Source organism: Petaurus breviceps, unplaced genomic scaffold, assembly GCF_028583685.1.
Source record: "Petaurus breviceps papuanus isolate PSGF00001 unplaced genomic scaffold, PetGlider_PUasm1.0 77, whole genome shotgun sequence".
Lineage (NCBI taxonomy): Eukaryota > Metazoa > Chordata > Mammalia > Diprotodontia > Petauridae > Petaurus > Petaurus breviceps.
The window spans coordinates 6,323,189-6,348,301 of NW_027186492.1; the positions used below are offsets into that span (position 1 = coordinate 6,323,189).

General features: G+C 36.0%; 1 protein-coding gene and 1 pseudogene across 2 annotated transcripts in view; both read left to right on the forward strand.

The window, feature by feature from the left end:
• TMEM62 (transmembrane protein 62) overlaps positions 1-25,113 on the forward strand; it is a 56,663-nt gene that overhangs the window by 12,085 nt on the left and 19,465 nt on the right. For both annotated transcript variants that reach the window (XM_069105861.1, XM_069105862.1), the window contains 5 exons: positions 1,705-1,846; positions 2,975-3,099; positions 3,232-3,354; positions 8,837-8,992; positions 16,389-16,548. In XM_069105861.1, coding sequence (XP_068961962.1) covers positions 1,705-1,846; positions 2,975-3,099; positions 3,232-3,354; positions 8,837-8,992; positions 16,389-16,548 — 706 coding nt within the window. The remainder of the gene's footprint in view (positions 1-1,704; positions 1,847-2,974; positions 3,100-3,231; positions 3,355-8,836; positions 8,993-16,388; positions 16,549-25,113) is intronic.
• Positions 10,516-16,380, forward strand: LOC138175453 (forkhead box protein H1 pseudogene; annotated as a pseudogene).

Sequence of the window (25,113 nt, forward strand, 5' to 3'; positions counted from 1 at the left end):
CCCTCTATATTCTAGTACCATCTTCCTTTTCAGTCTTTTCATACTACTTTCCCCTCCATGTTCTGTTGTGCTGCAGCCAAATTGAACTTTTCTCCTTATACATCCTGCTTTTTCCTGCCTTCCCTGCCTGCCCTGCCCCATTATTCTCCATGCTTAGAATATCTTCTCTTCCTCCAAAATGACCTTTTCCTCTGTAGTTCTCACATAATACATTTATGTCCCTCCCTAATAGACTTATCATATAGTATTTTGTATCATAATTATTTGTATCAAATCCTTCCAGAGACTATTAGCTCTGTGAGGGCACAGATCATATCTAAACTTTCATTTCCCTAGCACTTAGCACACTGATGTTCCTATTTCTTCAGATATTAAAAGGATATGTGATTTTGTCAGCATGGACATTCTAACCACCATTACAGATTACCATTCCTTCTATGCTTTAGAAAATGGTCTTCATGGGGTGGCTAGGTGGTGCAGTGAATAGAGCACTGGTCCTGAAGTCAGGAGGACCTGAGTTCAAATCTGGCCTCAGACACAACACAAAAACTAGCCCTGTGACCTTGGGCAAGTCACTTAACCCCAACTGCCCTCCAAAAAGCAAAAAAAAAACCCAATAAAAATTAAAAAAAATAGAAAATGGTCTTCATGAGTTGTTGGGAATGAAAAAATATTTCACCAGGTGGCCAAAGCTCTTGAGTCTTTTCAGACTTATGTAGAATGATCCTCTGATAAAAGAAAGCTCATCTGTTCCCAGGCCTTTATTCAAAGGTTTTTAAAGCTTGCATTCTACTGGCATAGCCATTGTGAACCCTGGGTTATCACTACACCACTTTGAGGGTCAGAGTTGGACAGTAGAGGTTATGTACATGGTAGACACTTAAAGAGTGTTGGTCAAATTACTGAATTTGTTGCTGAAATTTTGACATTCAGCAAAGCATATTTGCTACCTACACCTTGTCACTTTAGAATGATAAACTCTGGAGGGCAGGAATCGTATCTTCTTTGTGATCAATAGGATATTCAGTATGTCATGGGATGCTTTTTAAAGAAAAATTCAATAATAGTAAGAAAAAAATTTGAGTGAATGCATGCTGGAATAATTGTTTACATCTCTACCATATTGTGTTATTGTATATATTATATATATGTATATATATATATGTTATATGTATGAGAATTATTGTGTAGATAGACTTCCTTTGCACTGCATACCAGAGAGCCAGGACTAGAGTCAGGAAGACTCCTCTTCATGAGTTCAAATCTGGCCTCAGTAATTGTGTGACCCTGGGCAAGTCACTTAATCCTGTTTGCCTCAGTTTCCTCATCTGTAAAATGAACTAGAGAAGGAAATGGCAAACCACTCCAGTATTTCTGCCAAGAAAATCACAAATGGGGTCATAAAGAGTTGTACACAACTGAAAAATTATTGAACAACAACAAGCACTGTATACTTGTTAACCACGTGTTTGTATGATACATATCTCTTGTGGGCTTGGCATTTTACTTCAAAGGAATATTTACATAGAGAATGTGAAAAGTCACTCCATACAATTTTTAGAATTCATTTTAAGTCCTTATTATCTGTTACATGCCAAATTATTCCTTTGATAAGGAAGTAAAATCTGGATTGATCTCAGAATGAAAATTTAAATTCTGTTCTTTTTGGATTACACTGAAAATATCTCTATCTTATTTCTGTAGGAGATACTCTGCCTTACGTAAACATGGCCCTATGCATTACATCCATAAAACCCCCTTTGGAAACTATTCTTTCATCTATATGGATGCCACCATCACCCCAGGGCCCAAGAAACCCTTTAATTTCTATGGAATGTTGAATAAGGTATAGTAAAATTCTTAATTCTCTTTGTAGTCTCCTCGTTTTAACTGGCTTTGGTACATCAGACCCTCTTGAGCTATACTAGGTATATGAGACCTTATCTGTGGGGTCTTAAGTTTTCATTCTGGCTGTAGCAGTTGCTGTTTATAATACAGTGCCTGGGATATAGTAAGTGCTTAATAAACATTATTGACTTGGTTTGCTGTGACAAGCTAGTGACAAGGCTGTGTGCCTTGATTTCAACCCTAATTATTATAATTGTTCTTATCCTTCTTCCCTGGCCCCCTGCCTTCTAACCCTCCCTTTCTCTTCCACCTCCTCCAGTCTTTCAGGGAGAGGGAACCTGTTTTTCCTGATATCATCTGACAGGATTCCAGTTTTGTGTGCCCTCTCATACTGTCTAACCCCCACCCATTACCACTTTCTACTTTGGGCCCATATTTTAAGCTAAGCAAATAGTTGAAGCTTTTTTTTTCAAAGTTATCTATCAACTATTACTGCACTAAATTTGCATAATGTTCACATTTGAGAATCACTGAAGTCAGATCTTGGCTATTAGTCATTAATTAGTGTTAAATAAAATTTTGCTACAAAACCTTAGAGAAAATGGGTGATTTGCTATATAAAAAAGTATTTAGTTTTGAACTACATATATACCTTCTCTGGCATCTAAATGAGGGTTTTAGTTTTTAATGATTTTATAAGTATTAGCAGAACTACTTATAGACTACTGCCCCCATATCTCAGTGTGGAGATAATCTTATAAATACTAGTCATTTTACTTTAAAAGGCTGGTTACATGTTTTGTTTTGGAAAGCTTAGTGAAGTGGATTAAAGAGAACTGGATTCTTTTTTCTGCAGGGTCACTGAGTTACTTTTTGATCTTAGACAAGTCATAAGTTTATATTTCCATCTTTGTAAAATTTTTGTAATGACTGTACTATTTACTTCACAGAGTTGTGGTTAGGATCACATAAGAGATTACACAGGAAAACACTTAGAAAAATATAAAATGTTATGTAAATTTGGTGCATTGTCAACAATAATTAAGATCAAAGAAAATTATATATTAGCTAGATCATATTTCAACCTGGGCACTAATGAGATCCTGTGATATCCATCCCATTTCAGAAACAAATGAGGGAACTTCATTTATTGTCAAAGCAGAGTAGACATAGCAACCATACTATTTGGTTTGGACATTATACAACATCTACTATCATCTCTCCAGCTCCAGGAATACGAACATTAATGAGGTAAGGCAGAAATCCTAGATCCAGAATTGATGGTTTAGGTCTGATGCCTTTTTATGCCATTATTCTGTGGGATCATCCAAAGATATAATGTTTTTTCTAGCCTATAAACATTGTTTGATTTTTACCATTTAGTTCTGCCATAGCATATCTTTGTGGCCATCTCCATTTGCTTGGTGGACTGATGCCTGTTTTGCACACTCGACATCCGAAGGGCACTCTGGAACTAGAGCTAGGAGATTGGAAGGAAAACAGGAGGTGAGAGAACCATTGAAACCAGCAAGAGGCTGCTATGTTCTTTCCTGGACTTGATGCCAGCCTTCTAGTAGGCTGCTAGGTTGGGGTAGGACTTTGGAGTATGGAACTTTGATCACTGAGTTTACTTATCTTTGAAGATATATATCTATAAAAAATGTGTTTATTGATGAATTGTTTTTGCTATATTACACAAAAAACTAAGCATATTTCCCTCTTGAGTTATCTCTAATTCCTAAAAACCATTAAATAAGAATGGTAGTATTTGCAGTTTTACAGTTTAGTAGTTTTCCATTTGTTAAAAGATGGGGATTAATACCAACATGATCTAATGTTTTTGATCTGAGTATTTTTGCTATTTAAAGTTGCTTTTATTCACAAAATTCAGCAATAGTGTATGTTGATTTTGTTGTGCTCACTTTGCATCACTATATGTTTACCCATATTTCAGTGAGTCTTCCCATATTTCATATTTGTCATTCCCTATTATAAAGTAATATATTACATCGCATTCTTATACAGTGATCTTTTAGTTATTCCCTGATTGTTGAGCATATAAGCTCTACTTTTTTGCTGTTGCAGATAGTGTGACTATCAATATTTTTTTTACAGATATCTTATCTTGTCATTAATTTCCTCAAAGTATAAAACCATTAGTAGGATCACTTGGTTAAAAACTGAACAATTCTACAAGTTTTCTTGCAAAATTCTATATTTTTACTGGACTGATTCATAGTTCTTTTTCTTTTTTTTTTTGGAGGGGGGGAAGGTAGGACAATTGGGGTTAAGTAATTTGCCCAAGGTCACACGGCTAGTTTTTGTGTTAAGTGTCTAAGGCCAGATTTGAACTCAGGTCCTCCTGACTCCAGGGCCAGTGCTCCACTGCACCACCTAGCTGCCCCCTGATTCATAGTTCTGCCAGCAAAAATTAATGTGCCTATTTGTCTCCATATCTGCCAACATGAAAAAGAGCTCTATTAAAAACAATAGGTAACTGATCTCTATAAAGAAGTATTCTTTGGTACAGAATGAAGTTTTTATAAAGGCTATCAACTATACTGCCTCCTAGCATCAGTAGCTATTAGTAGTTGGTTTTGAAACTTCCTCTATTGCACTATACAGTTAATCTAGGACTCATTTTTTAAGTTTTATAAGATGAAAAATGACTACAGATCTAGGGAGTGGCTTGATTCCTGTGGTTACCCTGGAAATGACATCACAGGAAGTATCTTAAGGCTATAATTATTCTAAGACTTTATACTATTCTTTTTTTTTTAAAGCAATTGGGGTTAAGTAACTTGCTCAAGGTTACACGGCCAGTTATTTCTGGGTGTGGTGTTAAGCATAAGAGCCCGGATTTGATCCCAGGTCATCCCGATTCTGGGGCCAATGCTCTTACTGTGCCATCTGGCCACCCCTAAGCAATTGGGGTTAAGTAACTTGCTCAAGGTTACACGGCCAGGTGTTTCTGGGTGGGTGCTAAGTGTCTGAGCCCGGATTCAACCCCAGGTCATCCCGACTCTTGGGCCGGTGCTCTAACTCGCTGTGCTACCTGGCCGCCCCAGACTTTACACAATTTTTAAGGCTCCCGGTGGTGGGTGTCAATACTGTTACATTACTCCCTCCTAATTTGTTTCTAATATTTCCCTTTTCTCAATAATAATTTATTTTTTGGTGTAATACCAAGTTCTTCATTAAGCTAAAGCACTCCTCCCTGGGTACTTGTCAGTGTTTCTACTTTGAAAGGAACAGGAATTTATGAACATTTATTTATTTGTTCAAATCTGTGGTTTCATCATTGTATTCCTCCACTTGTACAGATCAGATCTGGGTCTCATCTGTAATTTTAACTCAAACTACTTGCCAAAGAACACACAACTAGTATGTGTCAGAGGAAGTAGTTGAACTTGGCTTTCTGGTAGCAAGGCTTTTGTCTACTATACTAAGCTGCTTCTTATGAGCATTTATAATGGAACAGAATAACACATTTTAAAATAATTACACAGTTGTTGTATCACATATAGTATACTGAGAATTTCTTTGAGCACTGAGCTAGTAAGAAAGTATGTAACAACAAATTTTACTTAGACTTTTAGAATATTATGTTTAATAAGACAGCATTATAATTAAAAAATTATGGGCCAATTTTGCAAATGAGAATGGATGTATTCTATTACATATTTGCAAGTTGGATACATCAAAATGTACAAGCAAATTCATTTTAAAAGTCATGAATAAGTGGGTCATATTTTAAAATTACATCATTAGGAAAAGTAATTTCAGTATATCACATACAAAGTATTCATCTCATATAATTTTATCATTAGATTCAGAAAAGGTCTTTGATAAAATACTCATTCATGCTAAAACATAAGAAAGAATAGACATAGTATCTTTCTTTTAATATAATAAATAATATCTAGTTAAAACCAGGAGCTAACATGAAGAAAAATTATATTTTCTTAGAGAAAATAGTCACAGCATAAAGGTTTTACCAGTTCTTTTTAATATTGTTTAAAAGGTAAAATAAAAATGAAAAAAAAAATAACATTGGTAATAAATAGGTTAAATGATTTAAAGATGATGTAGCTATCTAGAAAATTTAAAGGATGCAACAAAAATATTAATTGTGATAAGAAAGAAATTCCTTATGGTAGAAAGATACAAAATAATACACAGAATTTAACAGTACACTTGTAAACTGCAAGTAGAAATAAAGAACTACTACAAATAAATATCATTTATAAAGTATGAAATATTTGGTTATTAACTTACCAAGCTATATGAGACCTTTATGAACCTAATTTAAAAAATATTATGACAAAAACTAAAACAATGAAAATGTTATCCTTTGCACAATTTTTTTTTTTGGAGGGCAGTTGGGGTTAAGTGACTTGGCCAAGGTCACATGGCTAGTTTTTATGTTAAGTGTCTGGGACCGGATTTGAACTCAGGTCCTCCTTACTCCAGGGTCAGTGCTCTATTCACTGCGCCACCTAGTAGCCCCCTTTGCACATAGTTTGAATGTTTATAGTAAAAATATTAATGCTTCTCAAAATAATTTTTGGGTTTGATATATTACCAGTTTTAATACTAGTGGGATATTGGATTAAGTGATAATAAAATAGGGAAGCCAATAATAAGAAACTCTGGGGAGAAAGCTGGTAAGTGTGGTGCTTATCCTGTTGGACTTTTAAAAACATTATAAAACTGTCAGTTATCTGGTATTGAGCCAAAGCAATGACAAAAAATTGATAGAGTGAATAAAGAAACCAGAAATTGAATCTAATATTTACAAAACACCAGTGTATGATAACCCAATGGATAGCAAACATTAGGGGATGTAATCCTTATTTAACAAATGACATTAGAAAAACTGGATTGCAGTGTGGCAGAAAACCAATTAAGACTTGTATTTCTTTCACTATATATCACAAACTCCAGTTAAATCAGTGAGATAAAGCACAAATAAGTTAGAAGAAGATAAAATATTTCACAAATGTGGAAAGGAAATAAATTGTTATGTATTTAACAACTGGAAGAAGTTTTGGGGAACCAAGTAAGTAGATTTATACTACAAAGCAAGAAAAACAGTCGATTGGGGGCAAATTTCATAACAAATTCAACCTCAAAAGGGCAACACATCCAATCTTTAATGGGTAAATGATCAAGAGCTATGAATATACAGTTCACAAAATAAACACAAATTTAATATCATTTGGAAAAAGTTATTCATTTTATCAGTGAATAGCTCAATAAATGCAAATTAAGGAAACTACCTTAAATTCATCAAATTGACAAAAATAAAAATGATAAAACTTAATGTGGGGCAAGTGGTACATTAATTTAGTGCTAGTAGCATTGTAAACTATTCCAATTTCAGCCCATTTTGGCAATATACAATAAGAGTAACAAAAGTAATTATACCCTATGACTCAATAATCTCATTACTGGGAAATTTACCCCAAGGATGTTATCAAAAAGAGAACAAGAACTCTTTGTTGATGATTTTTTTTTTCTTTTTGGAGGGGAGAAGAAAGGTAGGACAATTGGGGTTAAGTGACTTGGCCAAGGTCACATGGCAAGTTTTTTGTGTTAAATGTCTGAGACTGGATTTGAACTCCGGTCCTCCTGACTCCAGGGCCGGTGCTCTATTCACTGCACCACCTAGCCACCCCTTTGTTGATGTTTTAGTACATTATTTGTAATGGTGAAAAATGTGAAAATAGTCACTTGACCCCAAATGCCCCTCAAAAAAAAACAAAAAAAAAGCAAAAAAACGTTTTAAAAAATGTGAAAATAACCTAAATGTCTTAATGTTGTAAAATTTCTCAACAATTATAGTATTTAATTTAATAGAATGTTACCATATAATTAAAATGATGCAAGAAATATGGAAAAACATATAAAATAATGCATCCAAAAGAAAGCAGAATCAGGAGAAATCTACACTATGTTTATAGTTGATTAAAATGCTGAAGTATATTAAAAGGAAATGGACAAAGAACAGAAAGGGATAAAAGAAATAATTGAAGAGTTAATGTTGACAAAAATTTAATTGTAAGTAGTTTGTAATGTTTTGTATTTGTCACTTTAAAAATAACATTTTAAAAGATTTTGCTTCTAATACAATTGAAAATTCAAATCAGATTAACAACTTTCAGTGATTTATGTGAAATTGCAGTCATAGAATTTAGAACCAGAAGATACTTTAGACATCATCAAGACTGAGCCCCTAATTTTATAGATGAGGGAACCATGACTGTGAAGTTTTATGTTATTTTAGGTGGGTTATTTAAGGTCACACCGCAGAACCAAGATTCAGACCCAGTTCTTCTAACTCCAAGACCCACACTTTTCCACTGAATTACTGTTTTAAAGTTCTAAACTGAATTTAAATATGTATGCATTGACTTTTTAAATCAGGCAAATAGTTTTTAAATGTTTAATAGCATTAAGTGAGAATGTAAACTATGTTAACAGACTTCTAAAAGTTCAGATTGAGAAAGGACTTAGAGGTCAGGTAGTGGTAATCCCTTCATTTTACAGGAGAGAAAACAAGGTCAGAGTGTTTACATGATTGACCCAAAGTCCCATTGCTGGTGGCAAAGTTGATACTAAAACTCTAGAGATGTTAATCTGATGTTGTTTCCACTGCAGTGGATTCTGAACAATTGCATATCATAGTAATATTTCTTTACTCTCTGGTGATTTCAAATGGCTTTTAAAATAGCAACTGGTTCATAATAGCTTAAGTTAAAAGAAATTGACAATCTTAGTCTAGACCAAATGAAGTATAGGTGACAAGGATGAGGATTTAGAGTTAGATAAGAAGGAAAGAAAGAGGGGAAATGACACTATTATTCATTCAAAATCATGATGTCAAGAATAGTTAGTTTTTTTCTTTTTTAACTTTTGTTCATTGTATAAATTCTCTAGCATTGATCTCATATAACTAAATTACCTTTTAACCTTTGGCCTTCAGGTACCGGATCTTTGCTTTTGACCATGACCTCTTTAGCTTTGCAGATTTGGTTTTTGACAAGTGGCCAGTGGTTCTAATCACAAACCCCAAATCATACCTCTACAGCAGCTCTACCCATGAGCCACTAGAGAGACTCCTCTACTCCACACACATCAGGTATAGAAAAATCTTGGTTTTTTTTCAAATTGGTATTTAAAGGAATAGGCCATTGGGAATGAACTTCCACATGAATACTTTATATTTCCTAAACTTAATTTTTTCTAGGCAAAATGAACAACATCCAGTGATTTTTATATTCTTTCTTTTCCATTAAGCTTTAAATTAGTATGTAAGAGTTAAATTTTGTGTTGGTTATTATTGACCTTAGCTGAACAGCATTGGGAAGGGAGGTATAAATAATCAAATTTTCTTCCTTAATTAAAAAAATTTTCCTGAGCTTTCATATTGCTAATTGATTATTTTAGTTGATTTTTCTATAGGACTTTTTTTGGAGGCAGTTGGAATTAAGCGACTTGGCCAAGATCACAGAGCTAGTAAATGTCTGAGGTCAGATTTGAATTGAGGGCCCCTTGACTCCAGGGCCAGTGCTCTATCCACTGTGCTTCCTAGGTACCCATATTTCCCTGGAACTTCTGACTGTTCCTTCACCCTCATTTTTCTTCTCCCAATATAATTTCCCCTCACATTGGAAAGCAGTTATAAATAACAGCAGGCCTCTACTCTGAAGGTTTGGCAAAAGCATTGAGAAGATTGTTTTAATAATTTACTATTAAAATAATAATTTAAATAAACTGTTTAAGCATATTTCAACCACTCTTTCAAAAAATTATATTAAACACTACAGTTATTTTCACATTTAACCATTCCTAGTCCTTCTTGGTAATAAAGAAAAACCTTTAAGCAAAACCTACCTCTGGTATATACAGCATTCCTTTCTTGCCATGGGGAAGTTCATTTATTTCATTCTCATTCTCTGGGTCTGAGATTGTTCATTGTATTTAATATGAATTCAATTTTTTTAGTGTTATTTTCCTTTATATTATTGTAATTGTTTTGTTTGTCATTCTCCTGGTTCTGTTTACTTTTCCCTATATCAGTTCATATAAGTCTTATCTTTCCTTGTTTCTCCAAATTCCTTATATTTATCATTTCTTATGTTGGAATAGTATTGTTCTAGTCTCTTCAATCTCTGTTGTTTTTGGTTTTTTTTTGGGGGGGTGAGGCAGTTGGGGTTAAGTGATTTGTCCAGGGTCACACAGCTAGTAAGTGTCAAGTGTCTGAGACTAGATTTGAACCCAGGTCCTCCTGACTCCAGGGCTGGTGCTCTATCCACTTAGCCATCTAGTTGCCCCTCTTCAACCATTCTTAACAAACCTTCGGGAGATGTTGAAGGGGGCAGATACTGCTCCTAATAAATTAATACCCCTAGGGGCAGCTAGGTGGCTCAGTGAGTAAGAGCATTGGCCCTGGAGTCGGGAGGACACGGGATCGGTTCTGGCCTCAGATACTTAACACCCACACAAAAAAACTGATAGTGTAACCTTGGGCAAGTTACTTAACCCCAATTGCTTTAAAAAATAAATTAAAAAATAAATACCCCTAGAGAGATTTGCTGTCAGTTTATGTTTTTTTTTTTTAAATTTAAATAAACTCCTTGAGGGACAGTGCCTGTGGCTTCCTTTTTACTTCCTCACTGCTACTAGAAAAGTGCTTTGTAAAGTATAACTATGCAGTAATTGCTGTTGGTTAATGGTACCTGAAGTGTCAAAAGGAGCAGGATCTCCGGGTGATGTCATGAGTGCAGGAGAGGAGAGCTCAGAATCATAAGAAGTACAAAGGAAGAGCTGCTGCTGAGGCAGTAGGGATACAGCCTGTGCCTTTTATCTTTGAGAAGGCTCCAGAGGGGAGTCAGTTTTCTCTATGATACTCACTGTTAAATGGGATCATTGTAGCCTTTTTTGAAGTCAAATAAGTCATTGATCTTTTAGCTAGAGAGGCACCTGGCTATGGTAATTTTTAAGGCTTACCCAAATACAGTCAGTTATTCTCTTTTCTTATATATCATACAGTGAGTAACTTTCTTCTTTATTCAGAAAGTACAATACAAATTTTGCTGTGATGAGAATGGACTCACTAGCAAAACATGATTTAAAAACATTTTTTTAAACAAGTCTTTATTTTTTCTGATTAGTATATTTGATCCCAGTGATAAATATTCATTTGACAATTAAAAATAAGTTGTAACAAACATTTTTTGTTGTATTAGTTTCCTAGAGGATTTTCTCTGAATATTTTAAGGATAAAATATGTACTTTAAAAATATATTTTATTGGCCATACACCCAGGCCCCAATCCCAAGATCCTAGGTCCCAATTTCCTAGATCAACACCATCTAAGTAACTCCATGCCCAGTGCTGCGTCCTTCCCTACCACGGTGCCCCAAGGGGGCTCAAGCCCTGGCCCCCCACAGCTGAGGCCGGAACCAGAGCCAGAGCCAGAGCCCCCTAAGAAGAAAAGGAAGAAGAAATATCTTCGGCATGACGAGCCTCCTTACACCTACCTGGCCATGATAGCCCTGGTGATCCAGGCTGCCCCAGTCCGGAGGCTCAAACTGGCCCAGATCATTCACCAGGTTCAAGCTCCATTCCCCTTCTTCAAGGATGACTATGAAGGGTGGAAGGATTCCATCCAGCACAACCTCTCCTCTAATCAATGCTTCCACAAGGTGCCCAAGGACCCAGAAAAGCCACAGGCCAAGGAGAAATTTTGGGCAGTAGACGTGAGCCAGATTCCTGCTGATGCCCTTTAGTTGCAAAATATAGCTGTGGCCTGTCGAGGGGAGAGGGGTGGCCAGGGCAAAGCCTTTGCCAAGGACCTGACTCCCTATGTTGTCAATGGCTGGCCTTACTGGCCCCCTAGCCCCAACCTAGCCAGCGATTCCTTCAGTATTGATTCCTTGCTTGGGGATATTCCAGAAGGGCCCCAGCCCCCACGACCATCCTCCTCTTCTTCTTTCTCCTCTTCTACTTCAGAGCCCGTGTCCTGGCCCCTGGGACCATTCTCCAAGTCACAAGAGGGGTGTTTGGGGAGCCATGGCGCACCTACTTCTCCCCTGTCCTCTTCTTCAGAGGGTGGACTCTGAGCCCCTCCAGCCCATCCCCCTCCTGCAGGGTACCTCAGCCCAAGCAGGGCTGTTGGGACCCACGGGGGCGTCTCAGCTCCCTCCTTCTCTCTCATCTGAGCAAGACTCCTGGCCTCTCTTGCCCCACCCTGTAATTCAGGGTACCTCAAGCCAGATGCAGCTATCAGGAAGTACCAGGGTCCCCCTTTGGGGACAGTTGACCACATCATACTCTCCCATATATACCCCAAATGTGGTGATGCCCCTAGCACCCTCATCTTGCCCTCAGTGTCTGCCTTCACCAGGCCCTTCCTATTAGGGGCTAGTACCTAAGGTCACTGGTCCCTCTGGCTCTGTAAGGGACTTGGATGCACTCTTCCAGGTGGTACCACCCAACAAGAGCATCTATGATGTGTTGGTCACTCACCTCTTGGACCTGGTATCTTCTAACCCCAGGAGGTCTACTCTAGGTGCTTTACTCACCTGGTACACTGTGTGAAGAAGTTAGACCAAGATTTCTCTCCCATTCATTCCTTGCCTTCTTCCCCAAACTCCACCCCAACTTGAGGCCACATAAGGAAAGCAAAGGAGATAAGGCTTCACCTTGGGGGTTCTCAAACATCCTCAGAAGCAAGTCCCAGGTCCACAATTACAAACCAGTTGTTCCCCTCCTTGCGGACTGTCCATTGATTAGTCACCCTACTACCACTTTTCCAATCAGTCATAGGATTTAAAACCAGATGGGAAAAAAAAATAAGAGCAAACCGAGTCTTTTGAAAATTTTATTAGAACCACTTCCCTTGTGGAATGATACTGCCATGGCTTCCCAGAGGGAGAGAGACAGTGAGAAAGAGACTCACTTTGTAGTTGGATCCTGGTTGGAGCCCTGGGGACAGTCCATTTGTCACAGAATCTTAGAACTGGGAAGGACCTTTGAGATCCCAAGAGTTTAACCCCCTAATTTTGCAGAGAGAAAAAACAAGTTCATTGAGGTGAAGGAATTACCCAAGGTCATCCAATGAGTTAGAGCCAAAACTGAGACCCCCCCCCAACCCAATTTTCCTGATAGGACCTAAAATTCTTTCCACTATCCCCACCTCCCAACATCTCCATTATACTCTTTCCTATCACGTTTTCTCCCTCCATCCATCAGGTCCTGTCTGTTCTCCAGTTTATACTATCTCTAGGCTGAAAGAAGAGGCTGGGACTCTGCCTATGGCCCCTGCCTTGGGCTTGGGGAGGGGAGGAACTAGCACCTTTATTGTGGGGGGCAGGGGTAGAGAAAAGGGATATGAGCTAGTTGCTCCAGAGCCTCAGGGCTTGTTGGGGTCAGGGCACACAGGGATAGAGGCAATAAAGGACTGAGACACTTAAAAAAATATACATATATATATATTATTGATATTCTTTATATTAGTGTCAATTCCCACTGGCTCCCCTTCCTTCTGAGCCCTTCATTGTAACAGATAATAAAAATTCATAGGCTATCAAGTAGGACATTGATAATAATTCTCTTAGAGAGGTATTTAATCTTTAGTATGAATATTATATTTATTTGAGATCATATAGGGTAACTTTTCTATATATTCAATACAGAAGCTAGTGTGAAATTACTTATTAAATAAAATGTTTCTAAGGACTAAACTGAAAATCCTACTGCTAGTTATAGAGCAGAAAGTATTATTTGTCACTTAAAATTTCAATATTTCATATTTGTAAAAAGCTTTACCTTCATGTTTTTAGAAACCTCTTTTCTTTTTCATTTGAAATAGTTTTTATTGATAACTTTTATTACATAACTGTCATTTCTGGATCTACCACTTCTTGTGACCCCATAATTAGACTCCTATTTTAACAAAGAAAAGCAGTTTTGCAAAGACAAACAATAGAGTAATTGAATCTGACTTTGAACATGCCTTTGCTCAAAGGATCTTAGGTATGTTTCATCATAGTAATCTGTTTTCTGTAAGGACCTCCTAACCCACATTAAAAAAAAAAATTCAGGGGCCAACATTAAATTCTGTTCTAAGCAACAATGCAGTATAATAGGTGCTCCAATAAACATTTGTTCAGTTAATTAATAAAAATTTAATTTACTTCTATATTATGGTTAGTTGAAGGGAAGGTAAAGGAGTTAGGGAGGGGAAAGACAGTGAACTGTTATATAGAGACAGAAATTCAAACTCTGAAAGCCTTGTGAGGCAAAGATCTTTTAAAAAAAAACCCAACAACCTAGTTTTCTTGATGCCTTTGTTTTTTTATGTTATAGTTGTTGTAGTCTACCCCACTTCTGTCCAGATGAGATCTTTCCCTTGTGACAAATAAAAACCAACTGACACACTATCGTCCCTACTAAGAATACTTTTTCATCTCTTTCAGGGCTAGTTACTCAGTGTTGAGTGGTTTTAGTGTTCTTTTCAATTTATGCTATTTTTAGTCATTGTATATTTTGTTTTGGTTCTGCTCTCATTGACTTTGCATTAGTTCATTCAAATCTTCTCATGTAAGTCTCCTATATTCCATTTCTTACAGTGAAATATTTCAGTTATAGAACTAATTTTTCCAATTATTATCCAATCAGTGGACACCTACTTTGTTTCCAATTTTTTGCTACAACACAGTGTTGCTCTGCATATTTTGGCATTTATGAGGTCTCTAACTTGCTTGGGGATACATGCTAAATAGTAGCATCTCTGAATCAGAGTATGAACAATTTTGTAACTTCTTTCTCCCTTGATTCCTAATTGTTTTCTAAAATGGATGGATCAATTCACAATCCCAGTAAAAGTGTATTTGTGTGCCTGTCTTCCTTCAGCCCCTCCAATATTGACTATTTCTCTCTTTTGCTGTCAAGCCAATATATGAAATGAAACTTCAGAGTTGTTTTGATTTGTATTTCTCTTATTAGTCATCTGGAGCAATGATCATTTCCTAATACTATTATTTTGAAAAATTTTACATAAACTCTGCCAGAATTATTATAGTGTCTTAATCCCTAATGTTTGAATGTACATGAACTCTCAAAATTTTCTCTTTTCCTTATTTCTAAGCCTGATCAATCAGTAAGAATTTAGTATTACTATAAATTAGGTGCTGATTCCTTTAGAAATTGAGGAATATCATCTCATAGAAAAAAAGCCATCTTCACAGAATAGCATCCATATCTTGGTCTTTTAGAATATCATAGCAAAAAGTTTGTAAAGTCATATTGCAGAATCACACCTTGGGCATAATTGAAATAAATTTCTAAATACTTGTGAGCTAAATAAGCTAAACATAGCCAATGGGCCCCAGTGCTTCCCACGCTTGGAATAGTTACATGAAATGTAAAGATAAAATAGTCACAAGCTTCACCCAGGTTACACTGAGATCCCAGTTAGTGATGGTGTCTGAAATAACTTCTTTTGTGAGTCCATTCTTTTTCTTCTGGACCATAAACCCTCCAGTAGCAACCTAATTTATAATATGTTATCAAAAGTACAGAACCTTAGGCTGTGTACTTAAAAGCTTCAAATCATGATTAATGTGAGAAGTACCAGCTCCTCTTTAGGTTAAAGCTGATAGTCAAGATCATTCTTTCTTCACTTTGTTGTTATTGTTCAGTTGTTTCAGTTGTATCCAACTCTTTGGGATTCCATTTGGGATTCCAAACCACTGTAGTGGTTTACTGTTTTCTTCTCCAGCTCATTATACAGATGAGGATAATGAGGCAAACAGGATTAAGTGACTTGCCCAGGGTCTCATAGCTAATAAGTATCAGAGTCTGGATTTGAACTTAAATTTTCCTGACTCCAGCTGCGCTACCTTGACTTATCTACTTAATTTAATTTAATTTTTTTCACATTAAATTTATTTATTTACTTTTAGTTTACAACATTCAGTTCCACAATCCCTTGAGTTCCAAATTTTCTCCCCCTTCCTTTCTTCCCTATTTCCCTCCCCACCATGGCAGCATGCAATCCAATATAGGTTCTATATATACCTTCACATTAAACATTAGTCACGTTGTAAAGAAGAATTATAACCAATGGAATGAACAATGAGAAAGAAGGAACAGAACAAAACAAAACAAAAATAAGAGAGAGCAAGTAGTTTGCTTTAATCTGCATTCAGACTCTGTAGTTCTTTCTCTGGATCCCACTTAATTTTAAATGCAACTCAAGATTTGAATCATAGGATCATAGATCTTGAGAAAGAAGGGACCTTAGAAGTTAGTCTTCATCTTCAATGCCCTTAGCAGCATTTGATCCAGCTTTCTTAAGCAATTCAGTTTTGTCCAAAGTAAACTATTTCTGTTTTCCCTAGAAAGCAGAAAAACAAAAGCCATTTTCTCAACTAAGTCTTTTCAGTATACCCATATCAGTGTATATCCTTTCTAATAAAGAGACCCAAGTTTGTAACATCATACGTTGCTGCATATTTTTGTTTTAGAATCTTGGCCTTCTCACCGTCCTCCGTCACCTCTGTCACAGTTAAGATTAATGATGTTTATTTGGGTGATGCTGTTCATCTGGCTGGTCCTGTTTTCATCCTCAAGTGGAATCCTAGAAACTATAGTGAAGGTGCCCATATGATAGAGGTAAATGTTCAGGTAAGGTTTTTGTTTTTTCTTAATTTGCACCACAAACACATGCTTAAACTAGTAGTTTGGGTTGAATTCACTTTTAACTGTGCTTTGGAAATTTTCTCATCAAATGAAAAAAAAAATTATTGTACCGGTATCATCAGGCTGTTGCTGCATCACATTCATTTTGTCCTGAAGAGAAACACATGGGAAAAATAGCATCAGAATAGAAGTTCTTAACTTCAGGTCCATGAATTTGTGTTTTTAAAAATATCAATTTTTACTTACCTTATTAAATATTTCCCAATTACATGTAAAAAATATTAACATTCATTTTTAAAAATTTTGAGTTCCAAATTCTCACCCTCCTGCCCCTCCCCCACACCTTGAGAAAGCAAGCAATATGATAACAATTGTATTTGTGAAGTCATGAAAAAGATATTTCCATATTAGTCATGTTACAAAAGAAAATACACAAAAAATCCCAGGAAAAATAAAAGAAGTATGCTTCATTCAGAACTAAGAATTCATTAGTTCTCTCTCTCTGGAGATGGATAGCCTTTTAAAATTTTTATTTTATTTATTTATTTAGCTTTTTTGGAGGAGCAATTGGGCTTAAGTGACTTGCCCAAGGTCACACAGCTAGTAAGTGTTAAGTGTCTGAGGCTAGATTTGAACTCAGGTCCTCCTGACTCCAGGGCCAGTGCTCTATTTGCTGTACCAACTAGCTGCCTCTAACTTTTTTTTTAATACTTTGATAACTGTATTTCAGTGTAACAAGATTCCTTTATAATCCTATGCATTTTATTTTATGCATTTAAAAACATTATTCTAAGAAAAGGCTTCTAAGATACACACACAGCAGCTTTAGACTGCTTTAAACTGAACACTGGGAGAAGAAAGGGGAAATCAGAGAAACTACTAGACTATGGTCTTTTGATAGCAAGGGCTTTGCTTTGTGGGAATTTTTTGTAATCGAGAGATAGCTTTCTCATCTCTTTGCAACCCAGGCTAGGAAGGAATAGACAGAGGTGATGGGAGAAGTGGTGGAAAAGGAGAAAATAGAAGAGATAGAAAATTTTTTTTAATTTCTTGAAAAATCACTGGCTACAATTCTTTTTCTCTTAGAAGTGTTTTCCCAAATCGTGGTTATTATGTCCCTGATGAACAATCCTAATAACATTCTCTTCCTCTCTAACTTTTGGGTGACCAGAAGTAATAATTTTGAAGCAGCAGACTCTAGAAGTTAATTTGCAAGCATTTAAAAGATTCAATTACAGACAATTCCAAATTATGAATGAACTTGTAAAGTTTATTTTTAAGTTGGCCATCTGGAACTCAGAACACATTTTCCTATAAAAATAGTTCTATAAATGATAGGTAACACAGAAAAATCCTATTTATTCTATAGTATACCCAAAATATAGTACAACGAATCTCATTTATCTGGCATCATTAGAGAAGGATTCAGTTTGGATAAAAATTTCATAGATTAAAAAAGTCCCGGCACTTTGACCTTCAGCTACTTAAAATATTTTTGATACAATATAATATGTAGTATTTTTTCCCCTGCTTTCTCAGAATATGCTGAGAATAAGAACTTTTTCTCAGAGGAGTCATATTCAACATTATACACATTTTTTATTTCACTGTGTGGGAATAGCTGTAGCAGGTGTGGGACATTGAGCTGAATTTGTATGGCATTTTCTTTCAAGCTTGATTTCTTCAAGAACTCCTCGAAATAAACTTACTTTTTGGCCATTGTCCTTTCATAAAAGTGAAATGAAGGCTAAGCAACTATCTGAACATTGGGGCAGTATAAAGATAGGCAATTTATATTTTGCCTTTGAGTAAAATTAATTTGTTAACCAAAGGTTGAAGTAGCTTTCTCCCAACTAGTTCTCATGACCATCCTGTGAAAATAATAACTTTTTATTTTTACTGTTGCTCTCAGTGTTTTATGACCTATCAACAACATTCAAATTATTGTCTTTTTTCTATGTCATAATAAAAGTAACTATAGGCACCTCTTGGTCAGCCTAAGCCTTGAGCTACCAGTGTGCCCTTTGGCATATCATTTGATCTTTAGGCTTTGCTATCCTCATATATGAAATGAGGGATTTGGATTAGATGAACTATACTGTCCATTTCAACACTAAATCTATGATCCTGTGATTTTCTTATTTTTCACTCGGTGATCATAGAATGTAAAGGAGTTTTTCCATGCCATTTCAAGAACTTGTACTTTAAGATCTCTAAAAGATTTTTTCTCCAAAAGACACCCCCCCCAAAAAAAGACTTATTTACAGATATAATTCTAATCATACTTTTTTAAAGCTCTCAGTATTTGACTTTAGCTATGCCCAGAATCTGAAAGATTTATAACATTTTTCTTTTGCCTTGCAATTTATCTCATTTTATTTTTCTGCAATTCCATGTAAAAATAATTTATAATATTTATTTTAAAGTTCCAAATTCTTTTTCTCCCTCCTTCCCCCACATTGAGAAGGCAAGTAATGTGATATAAGTTACATATGTAAAATGAACTAGAGAAGGAAATGGCAAATCATTCCAGTATCTTCGCAAAGAAAAACAACAAAAAACCCAAATGGGGTCATGAATCAAATGTAATTGAAACAACTGAATAACAACAAGAAATGTACTGTCATGCAAAACATATTTCCATATTAGGCATGTTGTGAAAGAAAACACAGATTAAAAAAACTTCAAAAAAAAATGAAAAGTAGTATGCTTCAATCTGCATCCAGACTCTATCAGTTCTTTCTCTGGAGGTGGATAGCATTTTTCATAAATCCTTCAGATTTGTCTTGGATTTTTGTATTGCTGAGAATAGCTAAGTCATTCATCATTCAGTATTGATGCTACTGTGTACAATATTCTCCTGGATCTGCTCACTTCACTTTACATCAGTTCATGTAAGTCTTTCCAGGCTTTTCTGAAATCAGCCTGCTCAAATCAGTCAGCTTATAGCACTATAGTATTCCATCACAATTATATACTATAGCTTGTTTAGCTGTTCCCTAACTAACCATCATCCCCTCAGTTTTCAATTCTTTACTGCCATAAAAAGAGCTGCTATAAATATTTTTGTACATAAAGGTCCTTTTCCTTTTTTTTTAAAATTTCTTTGGGATATAGATGTACTAGTTTTTATTGCTGGGTCAAGCAGAGTTTTATAGCCCTTTGGGCATAGTTCCAGATTGCTCTCCAGAATGGTTTGGATCAGTTTACAATTCCACCAACAGTGCATTAATATCCCAATTTTCCCATATTCCCTCAAACATTTGTCATTTTCCTTTTCTGTCATATTAGGTGATCTTATAGGTGTGAGGTTGTACCTCAGAGTTGTTTTAATTTATATTTCTCTAATCAATAGTCATTTATTTATTTATTTATTGCTTTTTTGGAGGGGGAAGGTAGGACAATTTGGGTTGACTTGCCCAAGGTCACACGACTAGGTTTTTTTTGTTTGTTTTGTTTTGTGTTAAGTGTCTGAGACTGGATTTGAACTCATGTCCTCCTGACTCCAGGGCTGGGGCTCTATTCACTTCACCACCTAGCTGCCCCTAATCAATAGTAATTTAGAGCATTGTTTCATATGACTATAGGTAGCTTTGATTTATTTGTCTGAAAACTGCTTATTCATATCCTTTGACCATTTATCAATTGGGGAATGACTTTTTTTAATAAATTTGATTCAGTTCTTTATATATTTGAGAACAAGGCCTTTAAGAGAGAAATTTGCTATAAAAATTTCTCCCCAGTTTTCTGCTTTCCTTCTAATCTTGGCTGCATTGGTTTTGTTTGTGTAAAACTTTAAATTTAATATAACCAAAATTATGCATTTTACTTCCTGTAATGCTCCCTATCTCTTGTTTGGTCATAAATTCTTCTCTTCTCCACAGATTTGATAGGTAAATTATTCCATGATCCCTTAATTTGTTTATGGTATCACCCTTTGTGTCTAAGTCATGTTTTGATCTTATCTTCGTATATGATGTGAGATATTGGTCTTTTCTTAGTTTCTGCCAAATTGTTTTTCAGTTTTCCCAGCAGTTTTTGTCAAATAATAAGTTCTTGTCCCAATATCTTACGATTTATCAAACACTAGATTACTGTGGTCATTACCTACGGTGTATTATGTACCTAATCTATTGCACTGATCCACCACTCTTATTTCTTAGTCAGTACCAGATTGTTTTGATGATTACCACTTTTTAATATAGCTTAAGATCTAGTATGGCTAGGCTACCTTCCTTCACATTTTTTTTCACTAATTCCCTTAATATTCTTGACCTTTTTTCTTCCAGATGAGTTTTGTTATTTTTGTTCTAGCTCTATAAATTTATTTTTGGTGCTTTGATTAGTATGACACTAAGTAAATTAATTTAGGTAGAATTATTTTTATTTTGACTTGGTCTACCCATGAGCAGTTAATATTTTTCCAGTTCAGATGACTTTATTTGTGTGAAAAATGTTTTGTAATTGTGTTCATATAGTTCTTGGGCTTGTCTTTGCATTGCAATTTGTTAACTATTTTTAATTGGTCTTCTAATGCTAGTCTTCTTTTTTTTTTTTGGAGGGCAATTGGGGTTAAGTGACTTGCCCAAGGTCACATGGCTAGTTAAGTGTTAAGTGTCTGAGGCCACATTAAGTGTCTGAGGCCACATTTGAACTCAGCTTCTCCTGACTCTAGGACCGGTGCTCTATTCATTGCACCACCTAGCCACCCCATAATGCTAGTCTTCTAATGCCACATCAGGTTGAAATATTAAAGTTATCCTTGGTAAGATATAGCTATTTCCATTGTTGCTTGTTCAAGGACTAGTTTTTTGTTATTTCTTTTTTGAGGAGCTTATTTTGGGGGTCTCAAAATTGTTTCAGATCTACTATGCTAATTATTCCATCCTGTGGTCCTCATGGAATGCTAAGGAATGAGAGAGTGGGTTCTGTCAGCAAAGTCTGATAAGTAGTTCTAACCTAAACTTGGAACAGAGGTCATTACCACATAGCACTGCCCAGTAGTGAGTCTGTCTTGATTCTTGAATTGCATAGTACCCACATCCAAGGACAACTCTAGAAGTTTCAGATATGTATATAGGTAAAAGATATACATTCAGGAGCCCCAGAACACTGAACACTATACCACTGCACCCTCACCCCTTCCAATCCTACCAGGCTCCAGTGAATCAGCTTTGAAAGCTCATTGTCAGGAGGTCGAACCAAGGTGGCAGAGTACAGGCAGCAATGCAACTGAAGTCTTCCAACATTCCCTTGAAAACAACTTTAAAATAATACCTCAGATCAAATTGTGGAGTGGCAGAGTCAACAAAAGATCAGAATGGGACGTATTTTCCAGTTTAAAACAACCTAGGAGGTCTGCAGGAGAGGTCTGTGACACCAGGGTAGGAGCCAGCCCAGAGTGGGGCAGGAGCACCAGTGGTGGGCCTTGGAGGCAGCTGCAACAGTAGCAGCAGCTTGGGGAGCTCTCAGCTTAGAGACAGTAAGGTCAGACAACTCATCAGAAAGAGATTACAGGAGACCCTTTGCTGGCGCTGGGTTCAACTGGCACTGATTAGCAACTGTATTACTCATTCTCAATTCTGGATTATGGCTCCTTGTGGTCAGTCATAAGGAAGCAGGGGTCCTGGTCACAGTTTCAAGGCAGAGAGGAACACTAATGCTTATGGCTTCAGGGCAGCAGGGGTTCTTACTGGGTAAAGACCAGAGACCAGACCAGAAGAACAATGACCATACCTCTCCTTGGATCACACCACTTTGGAAGCACTGAGAACTTGAAGACCCCCAGAACTAGCTCTGAAGCCAGCGTCATGACAAAACCTAAACCCTGGGACATTCCCCCTCACCCCCAGGTGAACAGTGCCCAACTTTAACATAAAGTTCAGAGTGAAAATGATCAAAGAACAACAAAAAAGAATTTGACCACAAAAAGCTATTACAGAGGCAGAGAAGCCCAAGGCACAAACTCAGAAGGAGACAACAATTCAAAAACCCCTATAACCAAAGCCTCAAAGGAAAGTGCTAGTTGGACTCAAGCTCAACAAGAATTCCTGGAAGAATTAAGAAATAGGTAAGCATGGTAGAGAAAAAATTGGGGAAAGAAATGAGTGGTGCAAAAAAATTATGAAAAGAGAACAGCTTGGGGAAAAAAGGCACAAAAATACTGGAGAAAATAACACCTTAAAAAATAGAATTGACCTATTGGTAAGAGGCACAAAACTTCACTGAAGAAAATAATTTATTTAAAAGCAGAATAGGCCAAATGGAAAAGGAGGCACACAAATTCACTGAAGAAAAGAACTCCTTAAAGAGCAGAATTGGCTAACTGGAAAGCTCAATGAAGAAAATAATTAAAAATTAGAATTGGGCAAATAGAAGGTAATGACTTCACAAGATAGCAATAACCAATAAAACAAAGTCAGAAGAATGAAAAAAAATAGAAGAAAATGTGAAATATCTCATTAGAAAAACAACTGACCTGGAAAATAAATCAAGCAGAGATAATTTAAGAATTATTTGACTAATTGAAAGCCATGATTAAAAAAAGAACCTAGATACAATGTTTCAAGAAATCATAAAAAGAAAACTGCCTTAATATCACACCTAGAGAGTAAAATAGAAATGGAAAGAATCTACTAATCACCTCCTGAAAGAGATCCCAAAATGAAAGCTTCCAGGAATATTATAGTAAGATTCTAGAGCTTCAAGGTCAAGGAGAAAATATTACAAGCAGTCAGAAAGAAATAATTCAAATATCAGAGAGCTGCAATAAAGATCCACAAGATTTTATAGCTTCCATTTCAAAGGAGTTGAAGGCTTGGAAAATGATGTTCTCTGGAAGGCAGAGGAGCTAGTGTTGCAGCCAAGAATAACCTACCCAGCAAAACTGAGTATAATCCTTTTGGGGGGAAGGAGGAATGGAGATTTAATGAAATAAAGGACTTCCAAGAATTCTTGATGAAAAGACCAGAGTTGAATAGAAAATTTCACATTCTAGTAGAAGACTCAAAAGAAGTATGAAAAAGTAAACAATAAAGAGTATTCATAAGGAGAAAAATAAAGTTAAACTGTTTAGATTCTTATATGGAAAGATGGTACATGTTATTTATAAGAACTTTATCATTAGAGGGATATAGTTAAAAGAAATTTATACAGACAGAGGGCAAGGAAGTAAATAAATTATGTTGGGATTATTTAAAAAATGAAGATGTGTGCAAGAGGGATACACTGGGAGAAGGAGGAAAAGAGGGGTAAAATAGGAAAATTTTTCTCACATAAAAGAGGTGCACAAGGTAAAGGGGGTAAAGGGAGTAGTGGCGGCAGGCAATACCTGAACATTACTCTCATCAGAATTGGTACAAAGAGGGAAGAATATATATACACACTCAGGTAAAGAAATCTAAGGGAAATAGGAGGGAAAGAGGATAAGAGGAAAGATTGGGGGAGATAATAAAAGAGCGGGAAGATGAAGGGAGGAAGTGGTCAGAAGCAATACAAACTTTTGAGGAGGGATGGGATAAAAAGAGAGACAAGGATAAGCAGAAGAAAATAGGATGGAGAAAAATACACAGTAATTTTAACTATGAATGTTAATGGGATGAGCTGATTCATAAAACAGAAGTGGGCAGCAGAATGAATTAGAAACCAGAATCCAACAAAGAGACACACGACACAGAAACACACACAGATTGAAAACAAAGGACTAGAGCAGAACCTGTTATGCTTCAGCTGAAGTAAAAAAGGCAGATTCAAAGTTCAAATATGATCCCAGACACTTATTAGCTGTGAGAACCTGGGCAAGCTGCTTAACCCTGTTTGCTTCAGTTTTTTCATCTTTAAAATGAGCTGGATAGGGAAGTAGCAAACCACTCCAGTATCCCAAGAAAACCCCAAGTGGAATCACAGAGATTCAGACACAACTCACACGACTGAACAACAACAAAGCAATCTTGATCTCAAACAAAGCAAAAACACAAATAGACCTAATTTAAAAAGATAATCAGGGAACCCACATTTTTCTAAAAGATACCATAGACAATGAAGCAATATCAAAAAATGTTTATAGCAAGTTTCTCTGATAAAGGTCTCTTCTCAGATATATAGGGAATTGATTCAAATTTATAAAAATAAGAGCAATTCTAAAGATAATAACATACACACTCAGTTGGATATAGAAATCTATCTTACGGGGAAGAGTTTATGTCCAAACAAGAATTAGAGAGCATTATAAAATGCAAAATGGGTCATTTTGATTACATTAAATTGAAAAGTTTCTGTACAAACAAAGCAAATGTAACCAAGATTAAGAAGGAAGTGAAAAATTGGGAAAGAATTTTTACAATCAATGTCTCTGATAAAGGCCTCATTTCTAAAATATACAGAGAATTCAGTCAAATCTATAAGAATACAAGTCACTCCCCAACTGATAAATGGTCAAAGTATATGAACAGGCAGTTTTCAGAGAAGGAAATTAAATATGTCTATAAGCACATGAAGAAATGCTCTAAATCACTATTGATTAGAGAAATGCAAATCAAAACAACCCTGAGG